At 28.0% G+C, this 15,352-nt stretch overlaps 1 protein-coding gene across 1 annotated transcript; it reads left to right on the top strand.

Annotated features, from left to right (window-relative positions):
- The first annotated feature begins 1,119 nt into the window (after positions 1–1,119).
- LOC107166602 (uncharacterized) lies at positions 1,120–9,592 on the top strand. The gene is made up of 4 exons (XM_015515337.2): positions 1,120–1,529; positions 4,257–4,379; positions 4,682–4,926; positions 7,699–9,592. The coding sequence occupies exons 1-4, from the start codon at positions 1,437–1,439 to the stop codon at positions 8,114–8,116; spliced, it is 879 nt and encodes a 292-aa protein (XP_015370823.1). The 5' UTR covers positions 1,120–1,436; the 3' UTR covers positions 8,117–9,592.
- The last annotated feature ends 5,760 nt before the right edge of the window (positions 9,593–15,352 follow it).

The following is a 15,352-nucleotide window of genomic DNA, read 5'->3' as shown; positions in this document are numbered from 1 at the left end:
CTCCCGGGACACGCAATTTTTTTAAATGTAATATTGGAAAAAATCGGGATATTGACGTCCCGCTTTATTAAAAAGCGGGAATCGGGACAAAAAATTGTAAATTGATTAGGTATCTTAGTATCTATAATAAAGTAAAATAATTATGAAAAATTATGGATATTCTTAAATTAATACTACTGATACAAATGAATAACAATATTATATAACACAAATTCATAATACTGATATAAATGTATATAATAATAATATATAATATAAAATAATTTAAAGAGTAGTTATAAAATCTAAAAACAAATCAATATTGTTTTAATGTTAGATGCTACAAATATTTTGTTCCAAGTAGTTGTAAAAAAATCGGGACTTTCTGGTCCCGCTGGCTTGTAAGACGGGACACGGGACAAAAATTTAAAAAACTCATAAAAATCGTGACATACGCGTCCCGCTAAACATTGAAACGGGACGCGGGACAAGTATATTAAAAATCGGGAATGTCACGCCAAATCGGGACGTATCCCAACCCTACCTGAACGTCATGGTACAATCATATCTATGGGTATACAACGTGTAGGTATTTACAGTTGGCGTTCGATCGCACAAGTAACACAATATCGCGTCTCTGTCAAGTCTGTCCAAAAAAATAGTTTGAAAATTAACGTATGCGTGTATCTGCGGCAAATTTACGTTTGGTAAATGCATACCCTGCGGAGTTACTACACGTGGAAGTCGCATTGACCAGTGACTACTTATACGTATTTTATTGTTGGGCCTCGGATAATATAATATTATAACCTCGTCGGAAAGTGGTGTGGCGTTATATAACATTGAACATTATACACGTCACTCGGCCACTCGGGCCATTTGGCAGAAAGCCTACAGCTACCGCTGTAGCGGAGCACGCCGGGACTACCCCCACCACACGCATTAACGCCGGCAATAGGGTCACAGATTCGTTTCTAGACGCGCTCGGAGCACCACCGACATCACTACTACTAACACGGTAACACCACCACCACCACCACCGCCACCCCGACACTGCCGCCGTCTCCACACCCCACAACGGCGCATACACACGCACGCACACGCCTGCGCACAAATACACACGCACACACAGACAAGTACATGCGTTTTGTGTTTAACGTGAACACTTGGATCCGTAAACTGTTCAGCCGCTCCGTCCATTTTACATTTGACTGGTCGTCCGACACGCTCGTTTGTCGTATAATACTACGTACACTCTAATACCCTGTCAGCTAAACCCACCAACTGGTTCATACTAAACTCACGACTGTACACCATTTGATATTTAAAGACCTACTCCGGTTTAGTAAATATAATATTTCCTATTATAAACACCGTGAGCCCAATCGTTCGAGATCCATCTCACGATATTATTATTTACTTACACGTCGACAAAGAATACCTACACGAGCACCATCATGAGGAGCGAAGTTCTCGAAGAAATGCCCGAAGCAATAATGGAATATTTCTGCGAACAAGTATTGAAACGCGATTGGCCGAACTGTATTCACGTGAGTATATTATGGTGTATAAAAAAAAACATTTTTTTCTTATTATTATTAGTGTTGTACATTTTATAAAGACTGAGTTTGAGTGAAACCGCCCATTGATAGAACTTTATGAAAAATGTAACTGTTGTCGAGTTAAAATCAAAATCAATCGAGTCGATTAATCGATAGCAGGATTTCCATGTAGTGTTCTGATTCAAAATCTGTTTGTATTTAAATATAGGTTACTAAAACTTGATATAAAGGTCTATAACTGTATAAAGAGGGTCAAGCATATCTGTATTATAATTGGCAATTTAATAGTTACGGTCACATTATATTTATATAAAATATATTATATATGAGATCCTAAAGAGTATGAAAAATAAAAGAACAAATATTATGAACTTACGATAAATATGTATTCTATATTTCTATGATGAATTATTTAGTTGTGGAAAAATATGTTATAACTTATAAGTTACAAGTTTATATCATATAAGCATATCAATATATAATATTGTAGATATAATATTATATACGTATCTATAAAATAAAATACTCTTGGACGGCACACATAATTATGTAAATGTGTATTTTTCAAGCATGTTAATGACTTAAGGGTTCATTTGATTTGATGACGTAAGTCCATCATTCAGTAGTCAGTATCTGGAGTCGGGTCTTAGAGTCTACAATATGCGATTATTAGTTACCAATTTATATGATTACAGTGCAACGTTTTTTTTTTTCAATAGACAACGCGCCACACTGTCGCATATACGCAGCACACGTGTATACACAGACAGCTTCAAATATATTTCAGAAATCATCAAAAAATAATTATATTTTGAAAACAAAAACAATTAGTATTTTTTTTTATTTCGGAAAATATGTATTTTAAATATAATATACTAAATAGACAAATAGTTGTTATTAGATAATTTATATTTGTCTTTAACGTTTATAAACTATCCTTGGCCAAATTCAATAAGTATTTACTTACCTACATTTATATTATTTCGTAAAAATTTTTAGTTTGGTGTCTTGGTATAATTGTTTATGTTTTACATATTCCTGTAATTATTATATTTATGTGTAATGTGTAAATAATTATAATTATTTTTTTAAATTTAATTAAATTAGTACCATATATTAGACTACTATAATATTAGTCCGTAACATATATACTTATTATTATTGTAATAATAATACTTACTACTTATTAAGTACCTCAAAGGCTCTAACTTTTATAAATTTTGTACTTAATGTTATTTAAATATCATTTAATTTTTATCATATTTCATATTTTTACTAATTTTGTAATCATCCATTCGTATAATTTACTACAGTAAACACAGTGTATAGTTAACAGTGTTTACACCCAGATATTCACAGATATTTATAGATCAACATTTGAGCCACTTTATTTATAACCTGAAAAAAATTTCATTTACAAATATATATATGCACATAATAATGTTTGTTGTAATTAGACTGTTAAATTACAGGTCCAATAAATTGTATGTAATGCTCACTATAAACAAATCGCTATAAGTACCTACATTGATTTGAGTACTTCCTTGTTAGCTATAAATTAGCAAAACACAATCAATACGAAATTAATACGCTAAAAAATAAATTTAAATTAATCCAACTAAACTGGTAGTGCCTAAATTAATTTATAAATTTTTATTCACAATAATATAGACACATACAAAGCTCTTCTAAGTATAAAGCAAAATAAGTGTTTGACCTCAATCTTTATTCGTGTATTTATTTATGAATAAACATTGTTGCAAAATGAATAATCTATTTAAACGCTAAAAATGTATTTTTAATCACTAATATTTTAACTGATTTCATTCCGCTGGTACCTAAAGTAATCAACCATAAAATTACCATTAATCTTGACAACTTTTCTGTTACCGGTTACCTCATGACAAATAATATTTGACAAAAAATAGATTTTTCTAAAAATAATATGTTTATTTATTAAAATGTAAAAGTTTACCCATAATAATATAAAAAAGTATGCTATTTTAAATTATAAATACCTATTAAAACCCATTGAGTATAAACACCAATTAATTAGCTTATTCACTATTAAAGTCTATTCATTTTTATTTTAGTTTTATTTACTTAGACATTGACAACTTGATAATAAAGATTTTTTACTTAAAAAAATTAATATTTATTACCTATATATAGGTTATTTTATTCTTCGGGTATACGCATAATTTAATGATATTTTTCAAATAATATTCTAAAAACGGTATTTAAATCTGCACCTCCCAATTATTTTATTATTATATATAACTACCTATCGATACTTCGGTCTCAATAATGCAATCTTTTTAGTTATTAAACAGATGTGCATTCTATCGAAAAATCATAACATACCTATTTAAATACGTAGTGTTTGTATAACATAGAAATTAGGCATATTATGTGTAATAAACCGTATCTTAAAACTTCATTAAACTCATTTGATCGTTGTACTAAATATTTTTAAATGCAACGATTTGATTTGATTTTAATTTTACAATTCTTTAAGATTTTAAGTAAACTGTCAAGTGCAAAGGTCATGATTAATCTTTTTTTCATTCATTTAAACTGTTTCTATTTAATTATTGTAAAATATAAATATATAATATAATAAAATATAAAGTACATACCGAAAAAGTTATTTATTATCAAGCATTAATTTTGTATTACTTGTTCATTTCATCATTTGTATTTTCCATTTTTCAGGCATATTATTTTATCAAAAATGCATTTCAATGGATGCGTAAAAATTCAGCATCGAGTTACAAATTATACTATATTTCTAATGACGTTGAAAATGGAACATTTATTGGGATTTTATCACGACCTGTAAGTACGAATCATAAATACATTTGATTAATAAGAAAAATGTCAATGTGATGACCATTTTATTTTTATACAGCAAAACTTAAAAAGTTCTTATTGGTTACAAATGTTTGTTTTATAAGTTGTATAAATTGTTATGATTTTTAATGTGATCTGCACTGAAGGTTCGGACGTTTTAGATTATTATACGGCCAGACATCTGATGGTTAATATAATTTTTAAGATTGTTTTTTAATTCTAGGATTTTTTTCATTCATGACGCTGGAAGATACATTATACGAATTGCACAGTAATATTAATTTCAGGAAGAAGAATATCCGGACGTCATAGTTACATACACTTGCCCGGGGAACGAAGAACAATTCCGAAGGATACTATTTAGCACTGAGATCATCAACTGGCAGAAGAAACCGCTGTTCCAAGCTATTCCGTTCAGGATGAAGGCCATCGTGGAAACGATGATTGAAGAAAAAGGATTGAAGAGTAAACTGTACTCAAATGCTGTGCTTAAGTGGATGCCAGCCGATGTAGCCGCCAGATTAGATTACGAGTAAGATATACGCTTTTTAACTACATACATGATTATCTATTACTGTATTAGGTAAGTGTGCATTACGTGCACATAGCGTGGTACAGCCAAAACGTTTAAATTATAATAATGTAATCTTTGACTTAGGAACTTATTATTGGTTACATTTTGTATACAATTTTATGAATGGCAAAGTTTAGTTTCATAATTGTGAGTATATACACGATATTACACACAATTGCGTATTCTGAATCTATAGCACACGTTTTTATTTATTTTTATATTATAAATTTTGGACGTACCTATGAGTGATAAATTTTTTATCTACGTAATAGAATTATTTAGATAATAATATTATACTATGATGGTTTATCCTAAAATATAGGCGTTAAAATTTAAAACTTTTCTCCATTGATGCAGTGATTGTTGCTGTAAGTGTAACGTTACTCCAAAAGGTAGTCGATAATGTTAATTTTAAATTAAGTGATAGAAAATAATGCAACAGCTACCCTAAATAGTTATAAATTCAGAATAAAGGAATTAATATTTAAAAAATAGTTTTTAATTTAATGTGAATTATCTCGTACATGAGATCGATCTGGTCTTGAATTTCACTCTTTAATCTCAAAAAACTGATTTCTAATTTTAAAAAATTGTGTGATTTACCACAGTATTATAAATATAGATAAAATTAAATAATTTGTGATATACGTTTTAGGGTTGTGATTATAATTGAATAGTGAAAAATCCATTGTCTATAAATTAAATTGCCTATTTATGGAAATTAACCAGCTTTGCGGTTAAAATCAATTTATATAGGTATAGACTATAGGTAAATCCTTTCTTTTATTTTCGTAGTTGGATAGATATAAAAAAAAAAAACATGAGATACGAAAAAACAATTTATAAGAAGTCTCAATATTTATTGAATATATATATATATGTATATATATATAATATATATTATGCTTAAATTGCAAACTTTATCGTAAGTTATGATTAGTGAGCGATGGAATTTATTCAAAATTTTAATACGTATATGTAGTAGGTATAATGAATTGTATAGTGTCTTAGACTATGACTCATAGTGAACCTATAATCTATATTATAAAAGAAATTATCGACATTTCATAGGTTGATTAATCATTTAAGATACAACTGCCAACTATAGAATAATATTATATTTTTTATCACGCATTTTTAATGAAATCATATTCAGTTTTGTATAGGTAATTTAATTTAAAAAATAATTATATAAAATAATAATAATTAAAATAATAATTTTCAAAATTAAATACAAATTTTTCAAAATACAAATAATATATGGTTGGAAGATCCCGAAATAATATAAACTAAACAACTTTTGTTAAATGTGTGAGTTTTGTGAAACAAAATATGCACCAGTTAATACTTTATTTCCGGGGTTTGGCAAAAGTACTAAACATCGATTGTGATCTTCAATTATATTATAATGGATGCGGGGTCATTTTAACAATCCGTTAAATTCAATAACTATCAAGTTATAAAAGTTACGAAAAAATACGGCTAAGTAGATGTCAGTCTGCTGTAAAGTAGGTTACAACTGTATTACTGTAATGGATACTATTGAATTTGAATTCAATGATATAGCAGCAATGTATACGAAAAAGATTCTGAGGGAAGACGGTTATAGTCAGTCTAGAATATTTTATACTACCTATATCAAGTAAAATGTATGTACCTGACTCCCTCAGTCATTAATAGTACATACAATATACTACAATGTCTATAATGTATTAGTATTATAAGTCATTTACTATTAAAATTAGGATATAAAGAATACTCTAGAAATTTCTAGTACCCGCGAAAAATATTTTTGAACTACAGCAATACAATTAAAATCGTTTTTCTTGGCTAATCTGAACTTAAAATAACTATAAAATAAAAACAGTGGTTAGTTCTTAAATGTTTTTTGTTACAGAACAAACTACTTCCGTAGGTACCTTATTTTAAATTTTCAATCCTTAACTATAAAATTAGAACGTTTTATAAATTGTAAATTTGTTATTATAACTTTAACATGTACATTTTGTCAAAATTTGAACATTAAACGGTTAAAGAAATAAAATGTCCTTATGTATTTTTAATATTTTTCAACTGCTATTATATAAAGGTATATAACCTTACCTAGCCTAACCTTGTATTCAATTTTCAAGGTTTTTGATCTTACGTCGTAAGGCTTACGAATAAAATTTTATTGACATTTACAGAATAAAAAATTATAAAAGTCTGTAGATAACTTAAAAATAGTTGAAATATTTTTAAAACTATTAAGTACAGGGCATTCTAATATAAACTTTCAGTGAAAAATTCGTGTACCTACAGTAATTTGTTTTAGAGTTATCAATTATCACCAATTGGTTTAGTTAAAAACCGATTTTGCGTAAAAATGTCCGTTTTACCTTGATTCACCCCCCCCAAGGCTTTTTAAAACTACTAGGACCTTGATTTTTCTAATGTACCAACTAAATTCACATTTTACCAAAAAAGCTACTGAAGTTGAAAATCGAAGCATAATATTACGACTACTTTATCGCGTGAGAACAGACAAAAAATTAAATAAATAAAAAACACACATCATTGTAAAATTAATACATTCGCCGCCCAGAATCTAAAAAATTATATACTTTTTCACTGAATATAAAAGGAAGAAACTCATAGTTTTGATAAACCAAAAACCTTACCTCATTAAAATATGGATTTTAATTTCTCAGTTAGAATACAGATATCTATAAATTATTTTTGTTTCTATAGGATTCCAGAAGATGTTTTTATTGGCCAATTGACCGTGGATCATATTGACTTTATCTATTCGTTATGGACTCACAGCGACGTTTACCCCAAGTCCGATCTTTGGGATACGGTAAGACTCAACATTGGTTTAGGTGTATTCAACCGGCACAATGGCGAACTATTGGCATGGGCCATGTGTGGCAGTTATGGTGGTCTTAGTACTTTGATAGTTCAGCCAGATTACAGAAATCGTGGTTTTGGTAAGCTGATTGTGTTGGCAGTTACAAAAGTAATGGGTGAGAGTGGCGTTTCTCCCCATGCACTTATTAATGAAAAGAACAAAGTTTCGTTGGGCTTGTTTAAGAATGTTGGCTATGTTAAACATTCGACGCCATTACCATACGTAGTAGTCGAAGACCCGGATACTTCTGGGCCATAAATACCGGATTAATTACCTTGGCATAATGGCATTTACCCCTACGATTGGATTCAAAAAAATATATTATTCATTCAATGAAACGTTCGAATTCCGCTAAATGAGAAGAAACTACCATAGCGGAAACAAAGACGATTTATACAGAAACTGCTAATAATATAAAGATTAAAGAATAATGAAAATTAGATTTTATATATTTTATTTTTAATCATAATTAATTGATTTCTAATTGGATCTGTAAATATCCCGTTATACGGATATACTTTATCATTATACAATAATTGTAATAACATCTATAATTTAAAAGTGTTAAATATTATCGCGGTTATTTAAAAAGAAATATTTAAAAACAATTTATTTATGATTATAATTTATAAGATTACATAATAGAATTTATCCAAAGTATAATTTATATTTTTGATTATTCTCATGTAATAATTGGGTAGCTTATTGGAAATGTCTTCAAAGTCATTGTGGTGAAACAGTTCAAAAAATAAATAAAAACTAAAACATCAAAATAGGATTCTCTTTTATTTCTCAAAAGAATACTACTATCTTATTTTGGTGGAAAAGTAGATCACAGTCCTTGTACCCCTATGGAGTTTTTCGGTACACCCAATTATTGTTCGAAAATTAAACCTCCATAAATAAATAATTAATTTTTATAAACTAAAGGTTGTGCACTTCCTATAACTACAGATCTTTATGATGACGCGCATTTGGAATGTCTTATTTATATTTTATATATATTTATATCACCATTTGAAGCCCAGTTTTGAGCATAAATGTTCAACTAAAATAAAATCTAGGTTATCTTACATATAATATAATATCTTAAGATTATAAAAAATACACAATAATGTAAGTTGTCAAAAAAAGTTAATTCATTGTTTTTAACATTTCATTAAATTTATATTTAAGAGAACGCTACACCCGCATGTGTTGTCTCCGTCTAACAAGTACGTAACATTGCAAAAACTTGCGCGGGAAAGAACCAAGAAAGCTACAGTTATAACTAAGAAACGAAATTTTCACCACATAAAAAGGGGAATTTTGTCTGTGCAATATCGTTTTTATTTTTTCGATATCAGAACTACAAAAAAAATTATTCATGTTTAAAAAACACAAAATTAATATATTATAAAATAATAATAAGAATTTTTTTTGTATAAGTGATATCGAAAAAATAAAAACGATATTGCACAGACAAAATTCTCCTTTTTATTTGGTGAAAATTTCGTTTCTTAGTTATAACTGTATCTTTCTCGGTTCTTTCCCGCGCGAAACAGTTTTTGTAATGTTATGCACTTGTGAGACGAAGACAACAAATGCGGGTGTAGCGTCCTCTTAATGTACAATAAATAATATGCTTTGAATGCAATGCCGCACTAATATCAGAACAAGTTTTAAGTTAGTATAGTACCATTTATTAAAGATAATATTTAATATCAAAACATAATAAATTTGTCATAGTATGTATTTTAATGACTTAATGATTTATTTTAGTATGTACAATTCTTAATAATTAGGTATTCAAGCATGCGTTTTATATTAAAGCTAAAACGTTATAAATTTTTATCTTAAATAAAAACATTTCCATAAAAATACTGGATGTGACTAATTACATCATGTTTCGTTGTCTTAAATATTGAATTCCACAGTCTTCATCATGGACGTATACAGTATTTTATGCTAATATTTTCTTAATTACTTGGTGACTACCGCGGAACGAACCAATTTTTTACCTAATGTAGGTATTAACGATGCGAAAACGATAAACATCGCACTTGTCATGAGACACCTACTTTCAAACAGTAGTCACAAACATGGTGTACTGGAATGGCCTATCCATTACGCCTTGTAATTACTATAGTTGTTTTTATATACATTTTTATAGAAATTTACAATTTTAAAATGCTCGTAACTTATTTTGACATACATAATGAAGTCTCTCGATAATACTCTTGTATTTAAATTTCATGGGGTAAATCAATAAAAAATAACGGAGATAAATGGATCCTACTAAACTATACCTATACTGTTGTACTCTTGTACAACAATTGTAAACTTAATTATTTAATGAGTAAGGCTGATGTCTTGTTGTTGATATCCGAAGTTGTGAATTAAGCCTTTTTAAGAGGACGTAATACCCGCATGTGTACAATGTGACAATGAGACGCAACGACAAAAATGTGTTCTGATCTTGATTGAACTATTATTAAATATGTGTGTATGTAACATAATACAATTTGAAAATATAACATTATTATTTATCATTATTCATTATTATACCATTATATTTGCTATAATAACGTATAATTTAATGAAAAAGCCCCAAAGCCCTCCTCCCACTTGGGTGCGCCACTGGTGCTGGCGGACTACGCGGAACAAAACTGCATCGGAAAGTATTAAGTGCGTTGATGCACAATGAACGAAAGGTTCTCAGTCACACATTTGTGAACAGAAGAATATTAATAATAATAGACTCACGCAACAGTTTACGAAGTAGTAGTTTAAAGTTTTATAAACTCTCTCGTGTAACTAATAATATATTTAAAAACAAGAACAAAAATTGTTTTCGCGTCACAATGACAATGAGACACAACGACAAAAATGTGTACTGATCTTGATCGTTTGAGTGTTACGAAAAACAAAAAGACAAAAAAACGGGAAGTACTATAGGATCGACCGCATAACGAAAAACAAAGAAAAAAAAATGTTTAATAATATTTATTCATTAATCTTTATATTAATAGGCAAAAGCTGACCAGTAATTTCACATAGAGAACATATAACCAAACAGATTAAATAAATATAACAATTATTATAATAATTCAACTCATAATTAACGGAATAAGAGGTGTATGGAGGAAGAGGTAGCTGATAGGTCACGGTCGTCGTCGCCGCACAAAATTGCACACCGCGAAGCGCTAATAGCTTGGCGCGAACAATGCACTTGTAAAGGCGGTACCACACGAATGGTGAACTGGCCAATATTTGTCACTGGTGATATATGACCAACATTGGTCTTTGCTCCTACACGACTGGTGTATATTCACAAGTATATACTGGTGTATATTCAATGCCCAGCGCTGGTATACTTGTCATGGTAATTGTATATTCTCCCACATGGATTGTATAGTTGACCAGTTTATAAGTTTATCAAGTCCTCTCAATGAATTAAATTCGCACGGCCAGTCACCATGTAGTGCCATGCCGTGTGGGAGCAAACGCCAAGTTGAATGTAAACATTGGTGGTCCTTTGACTTGTATCAGGTTTACCGACAATCCTCCGGTACGAGCCAGTAACCAACAATTGTACTTGTGAAGCCTCCCATACGACTGGCGTAATGTCACCAGTGACAAATGTTGGCCAAGTACACCAGTCGTGTGGGACCGGCTTAAGATGGGGACAACACGTCATGCGGGTATCACGTTTTCATAAGTTTTTAAGCTTTAATATTGTGCACGTCACTTAGGCCATTTAGCAGAACATACTCACTCACACGCACACACTAAATAACAAACATACTAAACTCGCACCTGTAATCCATCTCATGATGTTATCACAGAATATATTAAATCAGAATGGAAACTGTTGACCTAAAATTTAATAAAAAATGTCTTCAATACTATAAATATTTCAGTATTCAATATTTTTTTGGATCTTTAGTTATCAAGTGAGCTTTTACTTGTAAAAATTACATGATCCTTAATTACATTATTTATTGTATGATCGGGATTTAATGGAAGAAAATTCTCTTTTTTCTTTATTAGAGCTTTTAGCAAGACTAATAAGCTCAAAAAATTAAAAATTACAATATTAAAATAAATAATTTACAAAACCTCAAATGAGGAAATCAGCTTTATGGATGAAAGGAATAATAAGTACAACAATAAATTTTAAATTTGAATTTAGGATTTCAGGGATATTAAAAAGAATATTGATAGACTTAAGATAGTTTAATACAACAAGGCATTTAAAATAAAATATTGTAATTATAAATATATTAAAAAAATCTAAACTCATAGGTAGTGCATTAAAAGTATTCATAAACAAAGAGTTCTCGTATAAAAATAAAATTATTTTACTAACAAAATATATACGAGTATAAATTATTATATTTGCTGATTTTCTGTAATGTTTAGAATAAAATATAATTTTACTGATTGAAACCACTAGAGCAATGATGTCAATTATTTTTATTTTTTATGTTATTAAGAATGTATAAATAATCATGTACTTTTTGGATGTTTTGGACATACTTGATTATAAACAATAAATAACAAGCATATTAAGACTAATTATTACAGAATTAAGTATAGTGTAGTTATAAATACAAATACAAAAAAAGGCGGGTAAGTCGTGGATGTCGCTCTGCTGTACAGTAGGTTACAAGTGGGTTTACTGTAATGTATGGAATTAAATTTGAATCCAATGATATTATATCATTGTATACGAAAAACGATTTTGAGCGAAGATGGTTTATCTGTCTAGGATATATTATAGATTATGAAAAATCAAATCTTAGATTTAAAATAAAATTTTTTTATGAATTTCTAGCATAAAATAATTTGTGAATTTTCGTGATTTTTACGTATGTTGTCAAAATTCAAACTTTGAAAGCTTGTAAATAAAAATTGTGTCTATATTTTTATTTTATTTTTCACCTGCTATTGTAAAAATATGTTAGGAGCCATGTATTAAATTTTCAAACGATATAAAAGGAACATTTTTTATGAATTTCTAGCATAAAATAATTTATAAATTTTCGTGATTTTTACGTATGTTTTTCAAAATTCAAACTTTGAATCCTTGTAAAAAAAAAATTGTGACTATGTATTTCTTTATTTTTCAACTGCTATTGTAAAAATATGTTAGGAGCCTTGTATTAAATTTTCAAGCTTTTCTACCGAACAAAAAATTTTTTATCGATATTTATAGAAAAAAAAACTAAAAAAGTTGAAAAATTAAAATGTCAGTAAACAGCTCAAAACAAATCTGAATATTTTATCAAATATAGAAAATGCCTATATAAACATTCAGTGAAAATTTCAAGTATCTGCGGTCATTTGTTTTAGACTTTTAGAGTTACAACAAAATAAGAAAATCACTAAATGTAAAATCCAGTGAAAATCCAATGTTGTAAAAATTTAAATTTCAAATGCTCATAAAAATTTAATTTGAATTTTCGGTGGACTTTTTATTTGTGATAAAGATTGACAAACTTGTAAGAAGTTTTGTATTAAATTTTCAAATCATAGATTTAAAAAGAAATTTTTTTATGAATTTCTAGCTTAAAATAATTTGTAAATTTTCGCGATTTTTACATAATATGTTGTCAAAACTCAAACATTGAATGCTTAAAAAAAAAATTGTGACTATGTATTCCTTTTATTTTGCAACTGCTATTGTAAAAATATGTTAGGAGACTTGTATTAAATTTTCAAATCTTAGAATTAAAAAGAAAAACTTTTATGAATTTCTATCTAAGATAATTTGAACATTGCCGTAATTTTTACGTGTTAAGTCAAAATTTGAACTTTAAATGCTTATAAAAAAAAAATTGTGACTATGTATTTCTTTTATTTTTCAATTGCTATTGTAAAAATATATTATGAGCCTTGTATTAAATTTTGAAATCTAAGAATTAAAAAAAAAAACTTTTATGTATTTCTATCTAAGATAATTTGAACATTGCCGTAATTTTTACGTATTTAGTCAAAATTTTAACTTTAAATGATTATAAAAAAAAATCATGCGTACGTATTTTTCATATTTTTTAACTGCTATTGTTACAAGTTGTTAGAAGCTTTGTATTAAATTTTCAAGCTTTCCTACCGAACAAATAATTTTTTATCGATATTTATAGAAAAAAAAAACTAAAAAAGTTGAAAAATTAAAATTTCAGTAAACAGCTCAAAACAAATCTAAATATTTTGAAAATTTTATCAAATATATGAAATGCCTATATAAACATTCAGTCTGAATTTCAAGTATCTGCGGTAATTTGTTTTAGAGTGACACCAAAATAAGGAAATCGTTAAAAGTGAAAATCCAATGTTGTAAAAATTTAAATTTCAAATGCTCATAAAAATTTAATTTGAATTTCCGGTGGACTTTTTATTTGTGATAAAGATTGAAAATCTTGTAAGGAATCTTGTATTAAATGTTCAAATCTTAGATATAAAAGGAAAATTTTTTATGAATTTCTAGCTTAAAATAATTTGTGAATTTTCGTGATTTTTACGTATTTTGTCAAAATTCAAACTTTGAAAGCTTATAAAAAAAAATTGTGACTATGAATTTCTTTTATTTTTCAACTGCTATAGTAACAATGTGTTAAGAGCCTTGTATTATATTTTCAAGCTTTACTGCCTAACAAATAAATTTTTATCGATATTAATTTTAAAAAAACTAATAATTATCGAAAATTTCAAATGCCTATGAATAGTTCAACTTAAGTCGAAATGTTTTGAAAATTGCATGGTGGATAGAATATACTTATATAAACATTCGGTGAAAATTTCATGTATCTATGGTCATTCGTTTTAAAGTTACATCAAAAACCAAAATCGATTTTGTCGAAAAATGAATGTGCGTAAAATTTCCCGTTTTCCCTTTAATTTTTAGTTTGTTTTTCTCGAATATTTAGAAAAGTATTAAGAATTTTTCACTTTTGATGCCCCAAAGTACCAACCAGATTCACTTTCTGATCGAACGAGGTACTGAAGTCAAAAATCGAAGCACTTTTACTGCCCTAAAACGTGATGACAGACACAAAAAAAAAACACATTATGATAAAATTAATACATTCATCGCTCCGCTCAGAATCTAAAACAAATGTAAAACGATAATAAAAAATTCCAAAAATCGAAAAAGTTTAGTAATGAAAATAAATTATATTACGATAAGGGAAAAAAATGTTGTTTACAAAATGTATGATGAACATATAGGTAGAATAAATTTAATTTTTAATTTAATTTTTTTCAGTATTTATTTTAATTTTGCACTTAGTATTTTTGTTTCAATTCATAAGAGCAATTTTTTTATTTTGATATTTATATGTTTTTTATACAATTATTGTATGCTAAACAACTTTCTGATTATTTGTATTCATTACTTTAGAATTACTTTTGTTAGTATAAACAGTATAGGTGTAATATCATATAATATAAATGCTGAATATGCAACAGAAATAATGTTTTACTTTATCAATGCACTTTTAAAGTTTAAAA

The sequence above is a fragment of the Diuraphis noxia genome, unplaced genomic scaffold (genome assembly GCF_037042655.1).
Source record: "Diuraphis noxia isolate RWA-SAM2 unplaced genomic scaffold, SU_Dnox_SAM2 contig0002, whole genome shotgun sequence".
NCBI lineage: Eukaryota > Metazoa > Arthropoda > Insecta > Hemiptera > Aphididae > Diuraphis > Diuraphis noxia.
This window is presented reverse-complemented; position numbering and strand designations above follow the sequence as displayed.